The sequence below is a fragment of the Myxine glutinosa genome, chromosome 6 (assembly GCF_964187855.1).
Source record: "Myxine glutinosa chromosome 6, kmMyxGlut1.1, whole genome shotgun sequence".
In the NCBI taxonomy this organism is placed as follows: Eukaryota; Metazoa; Chordata; class Myxini; order Myxiniformes; family Myxinidae; genus Myxine; species Myxine glutinosa.
The window spans coordinates 95,703,208-95,726,076 of NC_136266.1; the positions used below are offsets into that span (position 1 = coordinate 95,703,208).

The 22,869-nt window shown below is 43.4% G+C and overlaps 1 protein-coding gene across 11 annotated transcripts in view; it reads right to left on the reverse strand.

The window, feature by feature from the left end:
* The window catches only part of LOC137430068 (acetyl-CoA carboxylase 1), a 763,460-nt gene that overhangs the window by 286,309 nt on the left and 454,282 nt on the right, over positions 1–22,869 (reverse strand). For all 11 annotated transcript variants that reach the window (XR_013623831.1, XM_078780164.1, XM_078780162.1 and 8 more), the window contains 3 exons: positions 16,945–17,026; positions 16,676–16,821; positions 2,360–2,510 (listed from right to left, as the gene is read on the reverse strand). Coding sequence is in view for 10 of the 11 variants with exons in the window: in XM_078780164.1 (XP_078636290.1) it covers positions 2,360–2,510; positions 16,676–16,821; positions 16,945–17,026 (379 nt within the window). In the remaining variant the exon portion in view is untranslated. The remainder of the gene's footprint in view (positions 1–2,359; positions 2,511–16,675; positions 16,822–16,944; positions 17,027–22,869) is intronic.

The following is a 22,869-nucleotide window of genomic DNA, read 5'->3' on the forward strand; positions in this document are numbered from 1 at the left end:
ACATGATAAAGATTGATATGCTGTGGTGCACGTATGGAGAACCTGAAATGTTCCGGAAGAAGCGAACCACGTGATCATGAACCTTCTCGATTCGTGTTCACGAATACTCTCCCAATTACTTCAAGAATCCCTACACCTCAACCACTGCAGTCTGTGCGGGGAACGTGGTAGAAAGTGAAGTCATCCTCATCTTCCTCCTCTCCTCTAGTCTTCCTGCTTATCATCATCTGCCATTCCCATTCTCATACCCCCCATCTGTGAAGATGTCACCCGGTCCACGTCAGTGGGTGGATCCACTCCCTCCTCCCTCTCCCCAACCCCTCACCCCTTCCGCCAAGGTGGTACCACATCCACTCCCTCCATCCCACTTCGTCTACCGCTGGGCTCTCTGAGCTCCAGCTTTGCTGCATAGCCCCTCTCTGTGCCACTGCAGCCATGTACATGCCATCATTTTTTCCACCCCCAGCGAGCCCTCATCTCGCTGATTTATTGCTGTCTGGCCCTCGTTGCCAACTACTCTCTTCTGTTCTTATTCAGGTATTTATATATTGTCGATACAACCCTTTCAAATTTATTATCCTGGTGGCCAATTTTGATTGTTGTCCTCAGTTGGTCCATAAACCGTTTTCCTTTATCATGCACCCCCACTCTTCATGTGTTTAAAATGCTATATTATGGAGGATGGTTTCTCTCCTCAACACTACACCTTTCTTTGCACAAGCTTCTTGGCTGGAGCTTTATGTTTGATGGTTCTGGGGCAGGTAGCATCTTTCCTGCTTCTCCATTCGGTGTAGGTCCCTGTCTCACTGTGAGACGATCTTCCATTCCACTAGAGGAGGTGCAGTCATTATAGCTGGCAGTGCGCATTCCGGTTGCTCAGTGTGGCTGCACAGCCACAGGGTGTCTCCTGGAAGGGGAATGTGCCCCTTTGTTTGAGATTTTCCTCCTTTTTCCCCAATGCCCCACCACCACTAACCCCTGGTGCCCGGGTAAGGATTTTTCCCTCTGGGAGTCACTGCACAGACCCGTCTGACAGCCCGACCAGCATGAGAGCAGAATTGTATTGCTCAGGCTTACCTCCCGCTTGCCTTCATGACCCACAAAACCAGTGATGTCTGCCGCCAACATTGTCACACAAAGATATTCCGGGGCTCCAAGCAGTCCATCAGAGACGCAACCAGTTGCAGAGTGCTGCCCCGATCCGAAGGCTGCAAAGCCGTTCGCGCCTCGTGTGGACCCACACCCCTATGTCCCATTGCCCCTGTCTTCTCGTCACGCCATCTTCGTCGTTCTCCAAACTCTCACCCCTGACATCTGGAGCTCCATGCGATCTGCCAGAGACACGACCAACCACGAAAGGCTATCTTGATAACATGCAGAGCCAGAAACTGTGCGCCCCTCAAGGTGACCCATGCCTCCACCTTCCAGAGAGCCTCTCTGCCTTGTCCACATCGCTAGCCTTGCTTCCAGAGCACTCCCTCTCGCTTTTCCGTCCATTGGCCACCAACGTACTCGAGCAGGCGGACCAGTGAGAGAAACAGTGAGACAAGGCACTCATGCCTCATTGTGTGTGCGCGTGTGTGTGTGTGTGTGTGTGTGTGTGTGTGTGTGTGTGTGTGTGTGTGTGTGTGTGTGTGTGTAAGAGAGAGATATCATTGTGAGGAACAGAAATGAAAAAAGGAGATGTGTGTGTTGTTTAGCTGAGCTTCCAAGATCATGCTTCGGTTGAAGGGAGAACCTACCACAGTAAGTAAAACGATGTAATCTGTTGTGATCCCAGCTGGGTGAATTCTGTCTCTATCTCTGTCTCTCCTTGAACTGCTTCCTCAGTCCCTTGACATCCTCTTCATATCACATCTGGTCCACGCATTTTATAATCTGCGTGCCTTACCCCTCAATGGCCATTCATATGGCTGTGCATGTCTTCAAAGCCATAACTTGTTCGTGCAAGGTTCCATTGGCCTGAGCAAATTTCTGCCTTGCCATTCAGCAATGCAATTGTCTAAAAACGATGCCTGCTTCTGACATGAAATTGCCAGTTAAGTGCCGTTTTCACTCTTGTTATGAACCGAGTTCACATTCCTATATGGCATATGCTTTACTTGAATAATTTTGAAATAGTAAACGAATTTATGACAAAACAATAATAATCATGCATTTACTGAATTACAATTCCCAGAAAAATAATTATATCAAACATTCCACTCAATGAAAGGGGGAAAAAATCACATTTAAATATTTTTTTGTCACCATTCTAATTTTCATAACAGAACAAAAATATTCAGAGACAAAATTCCAGGGCAAGTCTTCTAAAAAATATATGGTTACAACTTCCCAATCATGCAAAACCTGTACATACCTCAATCTCTGCATAACTCTGGCCAGCAAACAAGTGTCCACCATCTTCGACCATATACTGGATGAGTTTGCCAGCCGACGGGGCACAGAGTATGGAGGGATCATTTTCCTTCTCAAAAACACACGTCTTGTTGCCAATTGTGAGACGATAACTGTCAGACAAATGTGGAGAAGGGAAAATTAAAACAGGAGTTAACATTCTCCATAGCATGCTGTTTTAAAATTGTCAGTCTCACTATTTGGCTCTCACTTATCATTCCTTTATACAAATTCCAAAAGGCCGATCAATTTTCTTATGGCCCATTATTTCAGCAAGCTGAAAAACACAGTGCTGCTCGTTTCAAAAGTAAAACGAAGACTTCCCATATCGGTGCTATGGTATTTTTGCTTCCTCTGTACAAACAAATGCATGTGGCGAAGAAAAAAAATTCCCTGACAAAGACACATAAGGAACTTTGATGCAGGGGGGGGGGGGGGGCACTTAGGCCCATCAAGCCTGTGCGACAGCAAAACCAAATTATGTAATTCAATTGAACAGTTTATCAACTTAAAATCACTAGGGGAGTAAGTGTGGGGTAGGAGGAGGGGGAAGAAGGGTGGTGGGAAAGAGGCAAACACAGACTTAGTGAAAAACAGGAACAAATCACCCGATAACGATCAGGGTATTTAGACTTTAGTAAACCATCAAGAACGTTGTTGTATACAGAAAGCAAGACCGATAGTCTAGAGAAATTTCATACCGATCGGGTCAAGTGTTCCATTTGTCGATTTATGACGACCTAATGAAGGCACCTATGTCAACATCATTAGGTTTCTCTACATACAATGTAGAGGAATATTTATTGTTATTCCTAGAATTTTTCTTATTATTCTTCCCCCCCCCCCCCCCCCACCCCCCATAGTTCCATGTCCAAAAACTTTCAAATCAATGTTCTCAGTAACCGTTGGTTCGATGGACACGAAATTTTCACCAAGTGATTGGCCAGGCCTGTAGATTTTTTTTTACTGCCAATTATGACGTCATGGTCACGTGTTATGAGCACTATCTTGGGGAAAACCTTCAAATTTGATCCCACAATATCTACGAAATGGCTTAATGGAAAAAATTGAGTCATGGCTCATTCTAAAGTACTCTGCCTTGGGACCAAAAATGTGTATTTAGGATATTAAAAGTGCGAACGTTACGAGGTTAGAATTCGACAAATAGAACCCTTGATGCCATGAATATGATATTTTTTGTGCAAGACCGAAGTGAAATAAAATTCAGAATCCAAATTTTTTTGTCATCATAGGTCACATGGTTCGGCCGCAATATTGCAAAATATTGTTTTTTGTGAAAACACTAAAAACCCTTTTTTTCTTCGAAACGGCTGAACTGATTGAGGCCAAACTTTGCATGCATGATCGCATACCCATGACGAACAAAAAGTTCAGCAACCATGATGTCATAGGTCACATGGTTTAAGAGTTATGACATTTTGAGGCATAAACTTTAAAACCTATCTCCTCCCTCACTTTTGAAGATATAAAGTGGAAACTTTACACATATGTACCCCATGTCGGGAAGCTCAAATGGTCTTTCGGAATTTGCGTCAAGTCACATCGTTTGGCAGCGATAAATATTTGAATGGGAATCTTAAAAACCTTCGATCTCTTGAACCGCTGCATTGATCGGCGTGAAACTAATATAATGTAGCTGTCATGAAGGGGAATAAGTGCTTAAAATTTCAACATGTTTGGTTGTACGGTCTGGAAGCCAGAAGTTGTTATTGTTGGAAGAAGAAGAAAATCTACATTTTTTTCTTCTCAGACCATGTGAATGATTGTGCCACTGCCATTTTTTGGATTTATTTCCTTTAAAAATCACTTTCTCTGCAGTCATTGGAGTGATTGACAGGAAATTTTGACCATAAGAACGACTCGGCCTGTAGAATCTTTTAATGGTAATTATGACCTCATAGGTCACACCGTATGGGCGCCATCTTGGAAAAACCGAAAAACTTTGCACCTCTATCTCAAAAAGCGGTGTATAAAAGATCGAGACATAGCTCATTGTAAAGAACTCTCCATGCAGAATAGCATATGTGAATGAAGATGTCATAGGTTCCTCCGTTATGTCGATATAATTCAACAAGTAAAAAAAACTTCTTCCGATCAGGATGAAATTTCTTGAGCATCATCTCGGTACAAATTGATGCAGAAAAAAACAAATAATAATGATGTCATAGGTCACATGGTTCAGCCGCCATATCGTTTTAAGAGAAAAGCCTTAAAACCACTAAAAACCCATTTTCGTTGAAACGGTTGAACTGATTGAGGCCAAACTTTGCATGCATAATCGCATACCCATGATGAACAGAAACCATGATGTCATAGGTCACATGGTTTAGGAGTTGTGATGTTTTGAAGCACAAACTTTAAAACCTATCTCCTCCCTCATTTTTGAAGATAGAGGTAAACTCCACAGATATATTCCCCATGTCAGGAAGTTAAAACATTGTTTGGGAAGTTGCCATAAGTCACATGGTTTGGCCGCAGTATATAATTGAACGAAAATTTTTAAAACTCCTATCTCTTGAACCGCTGCATTGGTTGACCTGAAACTTTAATGTAATGTAGCTGTCTGTCATCAAGGGTAATAAGTGTTAAAAATTTAAACACGATTGGTTGTACAGTCTGGATGGTAGCAGGTGCTATTGTGTGAAGAAGAAGATATTCTACAATTTAGCTTCTCCAGCCATGTGACTTTTCATTAGAGCTGTGAATCTGTTGGGACCTACAGTATGTCTATGTAGACCTTAAACCAGTGCCAGGAAGCATAAAAGTGCTCTAAAAATGGACATACCCTTACCGGAGGTATAACAAGTTGAAAGTGGTATCAAATTGAAGCTTAGGCTCTCTAGTTTCCAGAAATGATGTTGTACTTTGCAAAATATCTGCACAACATGTTCCTTTTATCACTTTTCTGCCCTAAACTCACCCGAAAATAGTACCTCCACGAACCTTCAAATTGTTTGATTCTAGTGAGAAATCACAATTAAGCCACATATATACTGCTGTTTTCCTGTCGAAAATACTATGAAGAAGTATTCTGTGGCTGTTTTGGGGCTGCATTTATTATCATGGGGTCGGCCATCCCCAAAAATTACATTTTGGCTGTTTTTTTGGCTCAAAAAAAAAGAAAAAGGTTTTTTGTCAGAGTTTCCTTCCTGATTAGCTGTTGAAGGGTATAACAACATGGATGTTGACTTCAAACGGTGTTGTCTACTTTCGAGAAAATCAGGCTTGAAATAAAGTAACAATTAGCATGACTTTCACCTTTTATTTCCAAAATAACAAAACACCGCAATTGAACACATTTCATCATTTTTTGACTTTTTAAAATCGATTGTCTCATTACACAACTTTGGCTTGCATTTCTGAGTTTTATGAACTTTGATGATGCATTTCTCCTGTTATGTAGTTGTGCTGGGTCTATGTGGGTCTTTGTGTGAGTTTTCAGAGCAGGCTGCGGGGAGGTGGCATCATACCGTGAAAGTGGCGAGCTCGATTACCAAAACATAATTTTAGTCTTCATCCTCATCATCTTGCAATACAGTGACAGTGTTTAGGCAGTTGTTGCAGTTGCATATTTCTGTGCATTTCAGGCCAGCCAAAACACAAGGACATTTTCTACCAACAGGGCAGTCTGAATCCTTACAGGAAAAGGTGGGTCAAGTCACATAGTTCCCTTGGGGCTGACTCCTTCAGAATTCTCACACACTGCAAGTCTTCATCATACTTGACCCAACAATATTCAGTGGGATCCCGTGTCCTGGACTTTGAAATGTGATTACTGCACCAGATCATAGTCTGGAACTTGGCTCTCAGAGCATGTTGCATGAGGCATCATCAGTGGGTGGAAGGGACGACACGGGTTTGTCAGTCGAGGTTGCCATCCTGAAGCGCAGTTCATCCAGGGTATCACATGATTTACCTTTGATACCTTTCCCATACATCAAGAGGAGGAACTCTCTAGCAGCAGCAAACCCAGCCTCCTTATCTGGAAAGTGAAATTCTGCCAATCCCATCAGAGTATCCTGGTGTTTTTGGAGGATGGTGTAGGTAGTGCGCTTCCCGAGTTTGAAGAAACCACTGGTTGAGTCACAGCCTGCAAAGACATGTGCAGCTGGTAGCATGGAACACTGCTGCTTCCCAATTGCCTCAGCAATTTTTGATACTGGAATGAACCGCTCCCGGGTGACAAACTTTCCTGAGTGACCAGAGTGCATGTATACGTCATTGCTTAATTCACCTCTACGTTGGTAGTACAGCAAAAGAACTAGGACATCCGTATCATCTCATCTGACAATGGTACGCGGTACGGGGAAAGGATGACGAATGTGTGGCATGCAAGATTATCCTGGTATCTCCCTCATCCTGACCATATACTATGTCGCTACCAAATTTGCACACCTTGATTGGGCAATATTTGCCCATTATTCAGTGCAAAACTGTGCAAGCTCAGTCAAGTTGCATGGGGAGTGCTGATGGACAGCAATCCTCAAGTCATGCCACAGATTTTCGATTGGATTCAGGTCAGGCTCTGACTGGGCCATTCCAGGACATTTATATTTTTGTTCCTTAGCCACTCCAGTGTAGCTTTGGCTGTGTGCTTCGGGTCCTTGTCATGCTGAAAGGTGAACGTCCATCCCAATTTCAGCTTTCTTGCAGAAGGCGGCAGGTTTTCCTCTAGGATTTTTCTGTATTTTGTTCCATCCATTTTCCCTTCTATCCTGACAAGTGCCCCAGTCTCTGCTGATGAAAAACATTCCAATAACATGATGCTGCCGACACCATGCTTCACAGTAGGGATGGTGTTCTTTGGGTGATGTGCTGTGTTGGGTTTGCGCCAAACGTAATGTTTTGCATTTAAGCCAAAAAGTTCCATCTTGGTTTCATCAGACCATAAAACTTTTTGCCACATGGCTTCAGAAATTCCAGTGGATTTTTGCACACCTCAAACGGGATTTAAGGTGGGCTTTTTGAGTAATGGCTTCCTTCTTCCCACCCGACCATACAGGCCAAACTTGTGGAGTGCTTGGGATATTGTTGTCACGTGCACACAGTGACCGGTCTTTGCCATAAGGGCCTGTAGCTCCTTCAAAGTTACCATTGGCCTCTTGGTGGCCTCACTGATCAGTCTACTCCTTGCTTGGTCATCCAGTTTGGAGGGACGGCCTGATCTAGGCAGGGTCTTGGTGGTACCATACGCCTTCCACTTCTTAATGATTGCCTTTACTGTGCTCCAAGGGATATTCAAGGCCTTTGAAATATTTTTATACTCATCCCCTGATCTGTGCCTTTCCATAACCTTATCCCAGAAGTCTTTTGAAAGCTTATTGGTGCTCATGTTTGAGTCTTTACTGTGAAATGCACTACCCAGCAGAGGAAACCTACAGGAACAGCTGATTTTATTCTGAAATAAATGCAATTTAACACTGGTGGAGGTCAATTAACTTGGTGTGTGATTGTGAAGGTGAGTGGTTACACCTGAGATAATTTACAATTACTATTACAGGGGCTGTGGACACAGCCACCCAAGATATTATAGTTTTGCATTTTTAATTAATTTTCTGAAATTTGGAGAATTTGTTTTTCACTTGGAAGTTGTGGGTTATGATGTGTAAATAAAGATGGAAAAAGTCTGATTAAATTAAATTTAATTCTAGGCTACAAGGCAACAAAAGGTGAAAATCGAAAGGGGTGTAGACATTCTATACTCTATAGACACTGTATATAAACGATAAGATCCAATGTCTGTAAATTTTTTGCATCTCCTCCCAAACCAATGGTCATACAAGGTACCACATCAATCATAGAGGGCACAGGCAGTGCATATCAAGAGAAATTTGATTTGGACAAAAACATTTTCATTATTTACATTGAAAAATGCTCAGACAAAGAAAGCATTAACTCTGCTTCACATGGGTTGGTGTCAAGTTGTGAAATTATGCTGAGTGGCTGTGCAACGTTGGGTGCACTGTCATTGGATAAGGCAAGCATGTCAAGAAAACCTTACAGTACCCGGTTTTGCCATTCTTAACATTAAAAAAAAATAAAAAAATTAACGCCACAAAGAATGCAACAAAAAGTAGGACTGGGGCTAATGGGCATATATACACACACAGTGACCTGCAAAGGTATTCACCCCTGACCAATAATGCCATATCATACTAAAATATGCAATTTGGTGTCTGTCTGTCTGTCTGTCTGTCTGATTGTTTGACCGACCGAAATACATTTGGTCATTACTTATCCAATCTCAACCAAACTTGACAGGGGGACTCAGGCTCACACAATGGAGGCTGCAGCGATTTAACTTGCCCAGTCTCCTCAAGGTGAAATTCTGCCTTTGGAAGAATTCCGTGTTAAGGTGTATTTAATAGGTTGTCATGGTGTTTAAAGAGGGCACACCTACCAGACATAAAAAAAATTATTAAAACCACCAACGATCCAGTCAATTCTGTCCAACGTACAATTACATTTTTAAACAGTCGCTACTAAACTGGAAGAACTTTGGAGAAAACTCACCATGCTTAAGGCATTCTATACTTATCGCACCCCGCTCAGATGGCCGGATCAGAGTTGTCTCGACTTGCGAGGCCAAGGTAAACGACAATCATCTTTAGCTAACAAAGATGCTTACACGAGTCGTTACGCATGAATGATAAATCCCAAAGCCTCACTGATTTTTCTCACCATCAGATTATGTGTGGACAGTAAATGGATTGTTTATAACTTGCAGTGTCTTCAGAAAGTATCCACACCCCTTGACTTTTTTCACATTTTGTTGCGTTACAGCCTGAATCTAAAATGGATTAAATTGAGATTTTTTTGTAACTGATCTACACATCTACTGATACGATCTTCTATCTTGAAGGAACTGCGCTCCAACGCGAGTTGAAAGAATTGACGCGACCAAAGACGGAATTCGTCCGAGTTGCTTTATTGAAACAAAACAGCTCAGGTATTCTGACAAGCCCGTTTTTCGGGCAACAATATATATACACATTTATGTCGGGAAGTTTGCCCGGCAAAAGCTATACCGGGCATGCCCGGGTATCAAGGGCGAGCCTTGGAAAGGCGAGTCTGGACCTGCCCGGGCGTGTTTGGCTGCGGCCTGGCAAGTCGAGGCTGGGCATGCCCAGGCGCTCTGGGCGAGCACTGGAAAGGCGATAGCGGGCATGCCCGGACGCTCTGGGCGAGCCCTGGAAAGGCGAGAGCGGGCATGCCCGGGAAAGACGAGACCGGGCGTGCCCGGGAGGTTCGGGCGTGCCCGGGAACAGTGAGTCCGGGCATGCCCGGGAGAGGCGCGTCTGGCCGTGTTCTGGCCGGTGCAAGGCGATTATGTACATCCAGCGGTAACCGCTACAATCTACTGATTTACATAATAATACCCCATAATGTCAAAGTGGAATTGTTGTATTTTTTAGAAATATTTACAAACTAATTAAAAATTAAATACAGAAATATCTAATTTACACAAGTATTCAGCCTGATTCAATTCTTTGTGAAAGTGCCTTTGGCAGCGATTACAGCTTTGAGTCTTCTTGGGTATGTCTATCAGCTTTGAACATCTGGATTTGGGGAATTTCTAACATTCTTCCATGAAGATTTGCTCAAGCTCTGTCAAGTTGGATGGGGAGCGTCAATGAACAGCAATCTTCAAGTCTTTCCACAGATTCTAAATGGGATTCCACTTTGGCTGAGCCACTCCAACTTTCACATTCTTATTCTGAAGCCAATCCAGTGCTGCTTTGGCTGTATGCTTGGATTATTGTCCTGTTGAAATGTAAATCTTCGCCACAGTCGAAGGTATGGTTTGCACTCTGAAGCAGGTTCTCCTCAAGGATTTGCCTTTATTTAACTACATTCATTGTTCTCTCGATCCTTACAAGTCTCACAGTCGCTGCCACTGAAAAGCATCCCCATAGCATGATGCTGCCACCACCATGCTTCATGGTAGGGATGGTGTTAGATGGGTGATCGGATTGTGCTCGGTTTCCGCCAGACATGCACTTTGGATTCAGGCCAAAGAGTTCAATCTTCGTCTCATCAGACCACATAATATTTTGCCTCATACTCTCAGTCTTTCCCATGCCATTTTGCAAACTCAAGGTGTGCTGTCATGTGCCTTTTTCTCAGGAGTGGCTTCCATCTGGCCACTGTCCCATAAAGCCTAGATTTGTGAAGTGCTGCAGAGACTGTTGTCGTTCCGGCAGGTTCTCCCATCTCGGCCAAGAAACTCTGTAGCTCTGTCAGAGTGGCAATTGGGTTCTTGGTCACCTCCCTGACCAAGGTTTGACGTGCAATGTGGCCACCAACACCCTTACAGCCCACATGTGATATTTATTTGATGTATAATTATATTCCTAAAGTCCGTTAGCATTTTGATACTCACCAGAGGGAAATTTGGAGAAAATGTGATGTACTTATGCATGGGCGGTGTATCCACAAATCTATCGGAAGTAAAAAATATTATAACCAGATATCCAGTTCCGTCAAATCATGGCCGACTTCTGGTGACATTCATGATCAGATGTCTCCAAACACCCCTACCCTGCACTGCTTCCCGAATCCCTGGTGGAGACAGCTTGTTGCAACCTTCACTACATCCATCGGGGGTGTGTTCCACAACCAATCAGCTTGCTATCGCTTGCCAAGCCAGCCGTTCCTTATCACCCATTTCATTGGAGTGGTTAATTGAGTGCTTAAAATGAAGTGTGCCACTTAACGAGAGCTCTACAAGCTGATTGGTAATGGAACACACCCCTTCTGAATACATCGATCTTCTCAGTTGACAAGATTTTAGACTTTTTTTTTTAGGTTTAAATAAAAGACCAGTTTTTTTCACTTTCTTTCTTCACTATCTGCAACAGTTTCATAAAGTCCTCTTTCATTTCTGCAACAGAGTGGTATCATCAGCTATGCTCAATCCTCCATCAGCCAGCTTTGCCCACTCCTCACACTCCTCATCCTCCAAGGCCGACAAACTGATGCAAGGCCATTGGTTCAGTGACTCAAAGACCCTGCGATGTCCTGCCAGACGTCATCCGAGTATTTTCTGTCTTGTCCATCTCTGACTTGTCCATCTCTCGTAGAATGACTGGGCCCATGAAGTGATTAGATTATTAAGGATTTGCCATGTGTTTGTGGGTGTGTTTATGGTATGGGTTAGGGGTGAGCATTTATTATTATGGATCGTGTTTGCTTTACTTGTATTCCCACCCCATGATATTGATTCATTATAAAACCACTTGGCTGGTGAATTTGGGTGGTTCTGATCATGGTTGCAATTGAGCAGGTCTGATAAAAGACAAATTGGATACGGGTGTGTGAAGCCCATAATACAGTCATGCTATGCACTTTGCGACCCCGGTGCCTGAAAAAGGCCAACCCCTGCTCTGCGGGGAAAAATGGCCTCTAAAGGTGGTTCTATGCACTTCGGGACCCCGCTCAATCATAATTATAGATCAGGCGCACAGCACAGAATCATCATGAAATATCGACTGGCTCGGTATAGTAGTGATAGAAACGTGATCCAGTCCAGGGCGACCAAATCAGTCAACCACCACGACATCTCAACAGTGACACAGCTCGCAGGGATTCGTACCAGGAAACTAGGATGACCCGACAGCTGTAACAGTACATATAGGTGGCACCAGTAGCCTCAGGTGTTCTCACGGGAAGCCCACAGCCACAAGGAATCTGACCACTCCGACCAGATTCCCCCAGATATAGAGTGGCAAAGAAATGATAAGGAGCTGATATTTATAGGTCCCCCATCTTTTGGGTGATATGAGGAATCGATCTGTGCAATATGAAAGCTAAATGTTGAATGATTTTGTGAATATCGCGTACACAAACCAAGTTACCGAGATCGTATTACCTGGCAACACAATTCAGCCAATCACAGTCATGAATTAATCATGTTGAGATAATGTCATGACAAATAGATATCTGTAACATGAAAGCTAAATGTTCAAAGGTTTTCGAAATATCATGCACGCAAGCCAAGATACCGAGATGGTTGCCATGGCAACATAATTCAGCCAATCACAGCCATGATATAATCAGGTTGAGATAATGTTATTGGGTCATTCCATGTCAAATCATCAAAGAATCTGCCATCATCTCTCAGATTTTTGTAAAACTTTGGGAACCAATTGGGACCCATGAAAAACAGCTAGAACTCAAATATTTTTGCTAACAGCCTCTTAATTAGTGAGATACAGGTTAACGAACTTTGGACTAATTAGCGCGATGTCGCGAATTCAAATGGCCATATCTCTAAAAGTATAACACCTAGAGAGCTGGTTTTGGTGTCATTTTAAAGGTATTTTCATGCCCTATAAATTTGTCTGGGCAACATTTTCCTACCTCCAATCACAAAAAAGTTATCACAAAATATAAACTTCAATCGTGAATCCAAAAAAAATGTATCCTTCAAATTTCCTCAAATTCATCGCAGATGTACCTTATGATGTCAAGAAGCTTCCACATAAGTTTTGTGATGGGCACTCCAATAGTTTCTGAGATATGAGCAATAATGTACATGTACGTATGGCATATAGGTTCGAAAATCAGCATTTGTAATGTATTATACAATCATTCTAACCTAGCCATGACAGGGAACACAGGGAACAACCATCAATTGCTTTGAAGTATCATATACTTTCATTTTCAACTGGGCCTGAGGGGAATTCTCATCTGGGGAATTCCAACTGGGATTTCCCATATGGGTAAGTCGAGGTGATGCAACTTTCACAGTCTAAGATCCCCAGGGAAAGTCCAAGTTGGCTTAGTGTAATGCTTAGGCCTGCCACCAACAGAAATTGGCAGTTCACTTCTGAAGGAGCTGCAGAAAAATGACGACTGCCAAGGAAAAGTTCATCTTGAAGCAGAAATCCTGCTGCAATCCCTTTGGAGCTCATGAAAAACCAAAGTCGTCTGGCTTGAGAGCTGTTAGCCAAAAAGCCATAGCCGCTCATCCAAGCCTCAAACTGCAAAGTGCACAGAAAATCTGTACCCAGTGTCGTAAGAAACTGGCAAAAAGACAACCAGGTGTGGTAGAGACTCAGAGTGAAATACCATTACCAGTGACCAGCAGCGCTATTAGCAGTAGTGAGGACAATGATGGTGGAGGTGAATCACCAATACCAGGCAGTTCAGGGGAGTTTGAATTTCATTCTCCTGAAATGGAACTGAATACACTGAATGAGTCTTTGGGATTGATTGGAGAATCACCTATTCCAAAAAAGGGACTTGCTGCAGATAAATATGTGAAATCCAAAACCAAGAAAATCGGTGACACTGGTTAGTGAACCTAAGTCAGGTTAGTGAACACTGTGTACTTGAACTCACTTATTGATTGTATAATACATTACAAATGCTGATTTTCGAACCTATATGCCATACGTACATGTACATTATTGCTCATATCTCAGAAACTATTGGAGTGCCCATCACAAAATTTATGTGGAAGCTTCTTGACATCATAAGGTACCTCTGGGATGAATTTGAGGAAATTTGAAGGATACATTTTTTGGGGATTCACAATTGAAGTTTATATTTTGTGATAACTTTTTTGTGGTTGGAGGTAGGAAAATGTTGCCCAGACAAATTCATAGGGCATGAAAATACCTTTAAAATGACACCAAAACCAGCTCTCTAGGTGTTATACTTTTAGAGATATGGCCATTTGAATTCGCGACGTCGCGCTAATTAGTCCAAAGTTCGTTAGTCTGTATCTCACTAATTAAGAGGCTGTTAGCAAAAATATTTGAGTTCTTGCCGTTTTTCATGGGTCCCAATTGGTTCCCAAAGTTTTACAAAAATCTGAGAGATGACGGCAGATTCTTTGATGATTTGACATGGAATGGCTGTATTATGAATAGATATCAGTAATATGAAAGCTAAATGTTCAACGGTTTTTGAAATATCGCATTCACAACAGTGCAAGGACAGATGATTGTCAGTCAGTCGAGTGGTCATCAGTCGGACGGAGCTCATTTTAATGTCCCTGCCTCAGACCTTGGTGAAGGGGTGAGGGATAAATAGGTGTTTCTATTCTGCTCGTTGAGAGCAGGTTGTAATTAAGTGTTGTTCAGTGTCAAGTTCAAGGTGACAACAATAATTATTTAATGGGTCCCGACTCCTGAGTTGGGTCAAGTTTGTGTTGATAGGGTTTAAGTGTGAGGTGGTAACTGAAATCACCTCGAGAAAATGTTACACTCGAGGAGCGCGGAAAGGTTTGTTCAGATGGATGGATCACAGGAAGTGGTTTGTTGAGAATTTTATTTTTATGCTGTTATTGAAAGCGATGGGGTGAAGCGATGGGGGTGAAAAGATTGTGTAATAGTAAGTTGCTGGTGAGATATTTTTGTGTTTGAGAGGGGGTGGGTGATTGGACAAGTGGTAATGTGTGTCCCAGAGTTTGAGTTGCATCAAAGAAGTGTGTCCCTCTGATATCAAAGGGGTGACGGAGGGGAAGTATTGTTGTTTTATCGTGGAGAAGATCGATGTTGATGTTGGGTGCAGCCTGTGATGGTTATAAGTGCTTAGTTTTGTATTATTTGAAGTTTTAACGTATTTGGTTTTGGTATGGTGGGTGCCCAACTTGGGCTGGCATATTTATTCGTTCGCAAAACTGTTTGCAAAATGTGGTGGTTAGAGATTATATTTGTTGACCTAACTTAGTATTGGTTAATGCTTTTAACGCATTGAGTTTTTGGTCGACTTTAGCTATAGTTCATTGTATGAGTTTAGTGAAGGTTATGTGAGGGACAAGTAGAATATATATATTTTTAATTTGATTTACAATACTCTTTACAGAGCGTTGGTGTTGCAGAAGTTGTTGCTTGGTAAGGGTTAAGCTGGGTGGTTTGCCATTGGATTCAGAACATTGTTTGGCTATGCTTTATCCTTTTAAATGCCGAACTTCAAGCAAGGAAGCAGCATTTACCATTTGTACTTCCATCACCGAAGGTAGACAGAGGTTATGTTTTCACCCCTGCCTGTTTGTCTGTCTGTCTGTGGTTGTGTCTGTGAGGAGGATATGTCAAAACGTTATGGATGTATTCGGATGAAATTTGGTGGACAGTTTGGGGCAGTAAGAAGGAAGAACGGATTCGATTTTGATGAAGATCCGAATCCAGATCTGGATACTATAATTTGTTAAGTGATTCTTCACCATTGAGAGATTTGGCTAAAACGATATATAGCACGATATCTCAACAGGTTGTGGACGGATTACGACAAAAATTAGTGGATGAGTCAGGTAGGTGACATGAACAAGCCAATTCGATTTTGGTTAAGGTCCGGATTCAAATGAGGACTATCAGTGGGATACAAAACGGAAATTGTTCAGGGTAGACAGAGGTATACGCTCTACCGAGTGCCATTCTAGTTACTTCCGCCACCAAAGGTTGGCGGAGGTTATGTTTTCACCCCTGTTTGTTTGTGAACATGATATCTCAAAAGTTGTGGACAGATTCGACCAAAACCTGGTGGACAGTTTGGGTGTGTGACAAGGACGAATTGCCTATATTTTGGTGAAGATCCGGATCCAGATACCAGAATTTAAGTGATTCTTCACCATTGAGAGATGGGGCCAAAAACGATATACAGTAGAGAACGATATCTCAAAAAAGTTGTGGACTGATTCGGACGAAACTTGCTGGACAGGTTGGGTGTGTGACAAGGACGAATCGATTCAATTTTGGGGAAGATCCGAATCCCGAAGTGGATAAAATATTTTTTATTTTTCCAAGTAGTTCTTCACCATTGAAAGATGGGGCCAAAACGATACATTACTTGATATCTCAACATGTTGTGGACGGGATTGGATGAAACTTAGTGGATGAGTTGGGTAAGTGACAAGAACAAGCCGATTAGATTTTGATTCAGGTCCGACCTATCAATGCGATACAAAACGTTAACTGGTCAGCCTGGCAGACCGATGCGTTCTACCGAGTGCCATTCTAGTCCTGATTGCAATCACATTTGGATAAGGCGGTTTGAGGAATTGTTTTTGGGGCAATTTGCAAAAATGGAATTTCAATTTTTGATGAACCGACAGTAAAATGGTTAAATTCTGATAATTACTTGATGGATATAACATTTTCTATTTGATGAAGAAATTAGCATTGGAAAAAAGGACTGCCAAAGTAATTTTAGGTTCAGGAGAATGGAGATAGAGTACACAGGGCTCATTGCTCAGCTAGGGTCTTTCAAGTGCGTGCTACATTCATGACATCTATCATTGAAAGCTTACCTGTTCACCTCGTGTTTCATGTACGTGGTGTAACTACTGGAGCCATACGAAAGCAGCAAACCTCCATCACTCATGCGGTGTACTTCCACCTCCACGCAAGAGTCATTCATAATGACCAGGTAGGTGCACGGAGACTGCCGAGTCACCTAGAGAACAAACAAGAGATGACATCTTCGGTTTTGCACTTCAGACCCCTGAGTGTGGACCCTTGTCAATTTATTTGGACCAATAACATTGATTAGGAAAGCACATGTTTGAGGCAACCTCACCTGTAAGACATACTTGATGCCCTCATAAATGAGCTCCACATTTACAGTATTCGTCAAGGTATGTGCAGGAAGCACTTGGCCCCTGCAGGCCCCAAACAGATAAAACAGGCCATTTAATGCTAAAAATGAGAAACAACATTGAATTGTACAATGAGGCACAGTTCTAGCTTTGAAAAAAAATCTCACAGTTAAGAGCCATCAAGATATTAAATACACCAAAAATGGAGAAGAGAGGTGAAGGGGGAGACTGAGGAAAGAAAACTGAGAATAGTAAGGGAAGTGGGAAGGGAGCAGAGTTGAGAAGAATGGGAAGGAGAAGAGGAAGATTCAGAGGAGTTCCCTTGTCCTGCCCGCCTCTGCATGTTCCCATCTGCTCAAATGTTGATGTGTCAGTCTCTCACCATTGTCTATCATTCAGTTCATCAATGAGTCTCAACATATTTGAATTACGACAAATCTGTATACCCAGCTGAGGAGCATAGCACCCCCATGGGAGTTGACCCTTACACACTTTGTTACCTTGGGCCAGAGGTTAGGGCAGGAATTTTGGAGAAAGTAAAATTGGGTGGGGGAGGGATGTAGGGGGTGGGCGGAGGATGGTGATGTTGCCGGCAATTGCTCACCTACTCTTTGCGAAGAACACAATAAGATCTAACGTCCACCAACTAAGGCCAGCAGACGGGACCTCCGCTTAAAGACCATCCGGGAGACGGCACACACATTGATGAATTACCCTGCCTCTGAAACACCGGGGTGACCGTTTATAGCTAGGTCAGGATTTAAACCCAGGCTAGACAGATGTGAAGTGAGTGTGCATACCTCTAGGCAATCCTGCAAGCCCAATCGTTGAACAAAACTAGATGGTATTCATGGACTACTTACCCCACGCAGTCAACTTAGTGCGAGCCAACCCCTGTGTTTTTGAAGAGTTTTTCCTTTGATCCAATATGGCTGTCAGATAACATGAGTGATGACATCATACATTTACATTCTCTAATTTCATTGTTGCATAGATCACGCTCAATTTCAAACTAATCAGACCAAGCGTTGTACCTGTCGTCTGTCGAATTATGACGTCATAATTAAGGCACCAATGACTTCTCGTTAACAACACCTATTCCCCATATGGAGTACTTTACAACGAGCCGTTTTGGTGATAGAGGTGCAACGCTTTTCGGCTTTTCCAAAATGGCTCCTGCACCACGTGACCTATGACATCATAATTGTCAAAAACAAATATACAGGAGGATGAGCTCCGATGGCGAAAATTTTGTGTCCATCGGACCAGCAGTTGCAGAGAAAAATAATTAATACTAATCGGATTAAGCGATACCGGTCTGCACCCCGGTTTAGAATAGGTACAACTAAAACTAAACTAAAACTAAAAGGGTTGGCGACTAAAAGGGTTGGCGGCTGAAAGGGCATCCGGCCACAAAACATTGCCTCAAAAAGGGAACCATGACAATTACAATTACATATGGGCAGGGTACAGCCCGAAGTACCCCGTGAGGGCACTCATCCCCTCTCGTCAAAAATCAAGGTGAGGAACATGATCGAAGCAAGGGTGGAAATCACTCCATTTACGATGACGAAACGTCTGATGCCCGAAGTGGAGATCGGTTTCTAAGGTTTGGGACATGGAATGTAGGGACAATGACAGGGAGATCGGGAGAAGTGGTGGAAGTATTGGTCAGAAGAAGAGTGGACATATGTTGTGTGCAAGAGACGAGATGGAAGGGAAGTGGTGTGAGAATGGTGAAGGGTAGGCAGGGACAGAAATACAAGATTTGTGTGGCAGGGGTGCCCGGAAGGCGTGCATGGTGTTGGTGTCCTGTTTTCTGAGGAGTTTTTAGACAGTGTAGTCAGTGTGACTAGAGTGAGTGAAAGGTTGATGATGGTGAAAATGATGATTGGAAAGCTATTGGCGAACGTCATCTCGGGATATGCTCCGCATGTCGGTCAGAGCGATGAAGATAAGGACAAGTTCTGGTGTGCAATAGAGAAGCTGATGGAAAACGTGAAAGATGAGGAAGTTGTTGTGTAGGAGGAGACCTAAATAGACATGTGGGAAGGAGTATAGGCGGTTTTGAGGGAGTTCATGGGGGTTACGGATATGTTGTGAGGCATGGAGAAGGTGAAAGGATTTTGGAGTTTGCTGATGGAGCTGGTTTGTTCATTTGTAATACTCAGTTCCAGAAAGAGGATAATAAGCTTGTTACATACATGTCAGGTGGGTCTACGACAACCGTTGACTACCTGATGGTGCGTAGTCAAGATAGGGGGCACCTCTGGGACACAAAGGTGATCCCAGGGGCGGAGGCTGTTTCACAGCAACACTTGGTTGTCCACGACATAAGGGTGAAAGGTGTGAGGAGAGCTCGGGCGGGTGAAGTACCACCCAAGAATGAAGGTGTGGAAGTTGAAAGAGATGACAGTGAGGGGGGCATGAAAAGAGAGGCTGAGTATGGTAGAGGATGATGTGGTTGAGCTTGAAAGTGGTTGGATGTCAATGAAAGATCGTCTGTTGGGAGCCGTTGGTGAGGTATGTGGATGGACAAAAGGACCACCAAGGCACTCGGAAACATGGTGGTGGGATGATGAAGTTGGAAAGAGGATTGACGAGAAGAGGAAGAAGTGCAAGGAGTGGCAGAAGGCGAAGGGTACGGGGGCAGAAGAGGGAGAGCATGAAAGTTATAAGGCAGCCAAGAAGGCTGCAAAGAAAGAGGTAGCAAAGGCGCAGGAGGCATATAGGAAAATGTTTGGAGAACGCTTGGATTCGGAAGAGGGTCAGAGAGCGGTATTCAGGATTGCAAAGCAGATAGTGAAAGAGAGGTGTGATGTGATGGGGGTGAGTTGCTTTAAGGATGAAGTGGGACAAATCGTTGTGCACCCAGATGGAATTAAAGGAAGATGGAAGAGATATATGGAAATGCTGTTGAATGCAGAGACTGAATGGGACGGCACCATCGAGGGTAACCCAGTTTTAGGACCGGCAGAGAAGATAACTGAGAAGGAAGTTGAGGAAGCGACAAAAGCAATGAAGAGTAAAAAAGCGGGAGGGCCAACGGGAGTTGTGGGAGATATGTTGAAGGCAGCAGGAAGTTGGGGTGTGAAGAGAATGACAGAGATCTGTAATCTGGTGGTGAAAGAAGGCCGCATTCCAGTGGATTGGGAACCGAGTACCGTTGTCCCTCTATACAAGGGGAAAGGTGACCTTCTGGACTGTAGGCTCGCATAGAGCGATAAAGTTATTAGAGCATCGAATGAAGGTATTGGAAAGGGTGTTGGAGAGGAGGATAAGGAAGAAAGTGAAGATCGACGAAAAGCAGTTTGGATTTATGCCAGGAAGAGGAATGACAGACGCGCTTTTTATTGTAAGGCCGTTGAAGGAGAAGTACATTGAGAAGAGGAAGAAGTTGATTCTTGGGTTTGTTGATCTGGAGAAAGCATTCGATAGGGTTCCACGCGAAGTCGTGACATGGGCATTGAGGAAGTTAGGAGTGGAGGAATGGTTGATCAGAGTAGTGATGGCAATGAACGAGAGAGCACGCACAGCTGTAAGGATGAAGGACGGGAACAGTGATGAGTTTGAGGTGAAGGTGGGAGTGCATCAGAGGTCGGTACTAAGTCCACTACTATTTGTAGCTGTGATGGAGGTGCTGGCTCGGAACGTAAAGGAGGGTTTACCATGGGAGTTGTTGTACACAGATGATCTGGTGTTTATTGCAGAGAGTATGGATGGACTGAAGGAGAAGATGAACAAGTGGAAGGAATGTATGGAGGGCAAAAGGTCTGAAGGTGAATATCGGAAAGACGAAGGTGATGGCAAGTGGTAAAGCATGTGGTGAGGTGGAAAGAACTGGGAAATGGCCGTGTGCTGTGTGCAGGAAGGGTGTCGGACTGTCAGAGTGAACTCAATTCAATGTACAATGTGAGCTGAGTGGGTTCATCCAAAATGTAGTCGTCTGAGAGGGTCATTAACCAGTGTGGCAGCTACATTCAAGTGTAAGGTGTGCACAGAGGGAGCTGCAGATGGAGGAAATGTTGAGTTGGATCTTGGAGACGGCATGAAGCTGGAAGGTGTGAAAACATTTTGCTACCTCGGAGACATGCTGAATGGAGAAGGTGGATCAGACTCGGCAACGGTTGCTGGAGTGAGATGTGCATGGAAGAAGTTTCGGGAACTGAGTGGCATGCTGACGAGGAGGGGAGTGTCATTGAAGCTGAAGGGAAAGGTGTATGCTGCATGAGTGAGAAGTGTTATGATTTATGGGTGCGAGACGTGGGTAATGAACGTAGAGCAGCAACAAAGGCTGGAAAGGGTGGAAATGCAAATGGTTCGGTGGATGTGTGGAGATTCGTTGAGAGAGAGAGGAAGACAAATTATGAATTGCGAAAGATGATGGGAATGGAGCCTGTTATGGATGCTGTGATGAGAAACAGGTTGAGATGGTTTGGTCATGTGTTGAGGAAGAATGAAAGTGACTGGTTGAGAAGAATAATGGAAATTAATATGGAAGGAAGTAGAGGACGGGGAAGACCGAGAAAGACTTGGCTAAAGGTGGTGGAAGAAGAAATGCAGGCAAGGGGGTTAACAAGGGGAGATGCAGGAAATAGGGCAAAATGGAGAAGATTGTCATGGGGCGCAAGGCTAACCCCCGCTCGAGCAGGGAAAATGGCCTTAAAACGCCTGTTGTTGTTTTTGTTTGGATTAAGCGTGGTATTTGACAAACTATGATGTCATGAGAAGGCACCGATGACATCATCATTAACATATCTTATTCACCATGGGGGGTACTTGACAATGAACCATGTTTCGAGTTTTTATTCACCGAGCGGTTTTGGGGATGGTGAGGTGTAAAGTTTTTCCAAGATGGCGTTCATAACACGTGACCTATGACGTCATAATTAAGAATTAAAAAATATGTACACGTGGTTGCGCTCCCATAGTAAAACTTTGTGTCAATCAGACCAACGGTTGCCAAGAAAATGAATTTATAATATGCAGACACGCACGTATGTACGCCACACGTACAAACGTAACCGATCGCTTAACCCTGCATTTCACTTTGCGAGTGCAGGGTAATAAGTCATATTGGAAGAAGCTATTAGAGGATGTCTAGAAGAAAGTGTGCGAAGATTTTACCAGACAAGTAATGGCATAATGGTTAAAGAGTGTCCGAGTCTGGGAGGTCGGCGGTTCGAACCCTGGCCAAGTCATACCAAAAACTTTTAAAATGGCACGTGCTGCTTCCTTGCTTGACACTCAACATATAAAAAGTATAGAGCACGGACAAAAAAACAAAAATTCGGTTTGAGGGAAGAGGAGTAGCAGCTGAAACCCGAATCCTATCAAGGTTCCCCTGATGACTATCTTTGCTCTTTGCTTATTCGAGTTCCGTTTGACGATTGCAATGCAGGATTTGGTCTTTCATTTGATTATGTTTGTACCATGCATGGATGCTGTGTGGACTGTGCTTCCCTGCTGACGGACCCCTGGTAGATGGTACCTGTTGCTGCGTTTGAGTCTTGAGAGTAGTAACTACTGAAATATTTCTATCCAGGTTCTTACCGACATCTTTGATCTTTGTTCCTTTCACACCTCATTCTACTTTTTCACCTTTTTCTATCCATCTATGAAGTTTCCTTGTAAGGATGCCGGAGGCATTATGTTTTCAGGTTGTCCGTCCGGCTGTCCGTCCTTCCGTCCATCCGTGATAGGTTTTCGTTCCCGCGATAACTTGAGAAGGGCTAAAGGGTTCTTAGTCAATCTTGGTCCAGGAATGTATAATGAGGTAAAGATGAACCGATGAGATTTTGGGGTCACGAGGTCAAAGGTCAGGGGTCATGTGAGGTAAAGATACTGTTACCGCAATAACTTGTGAACCAGTGATGGGATTCTGACCAAATTTGGTACACTTATGT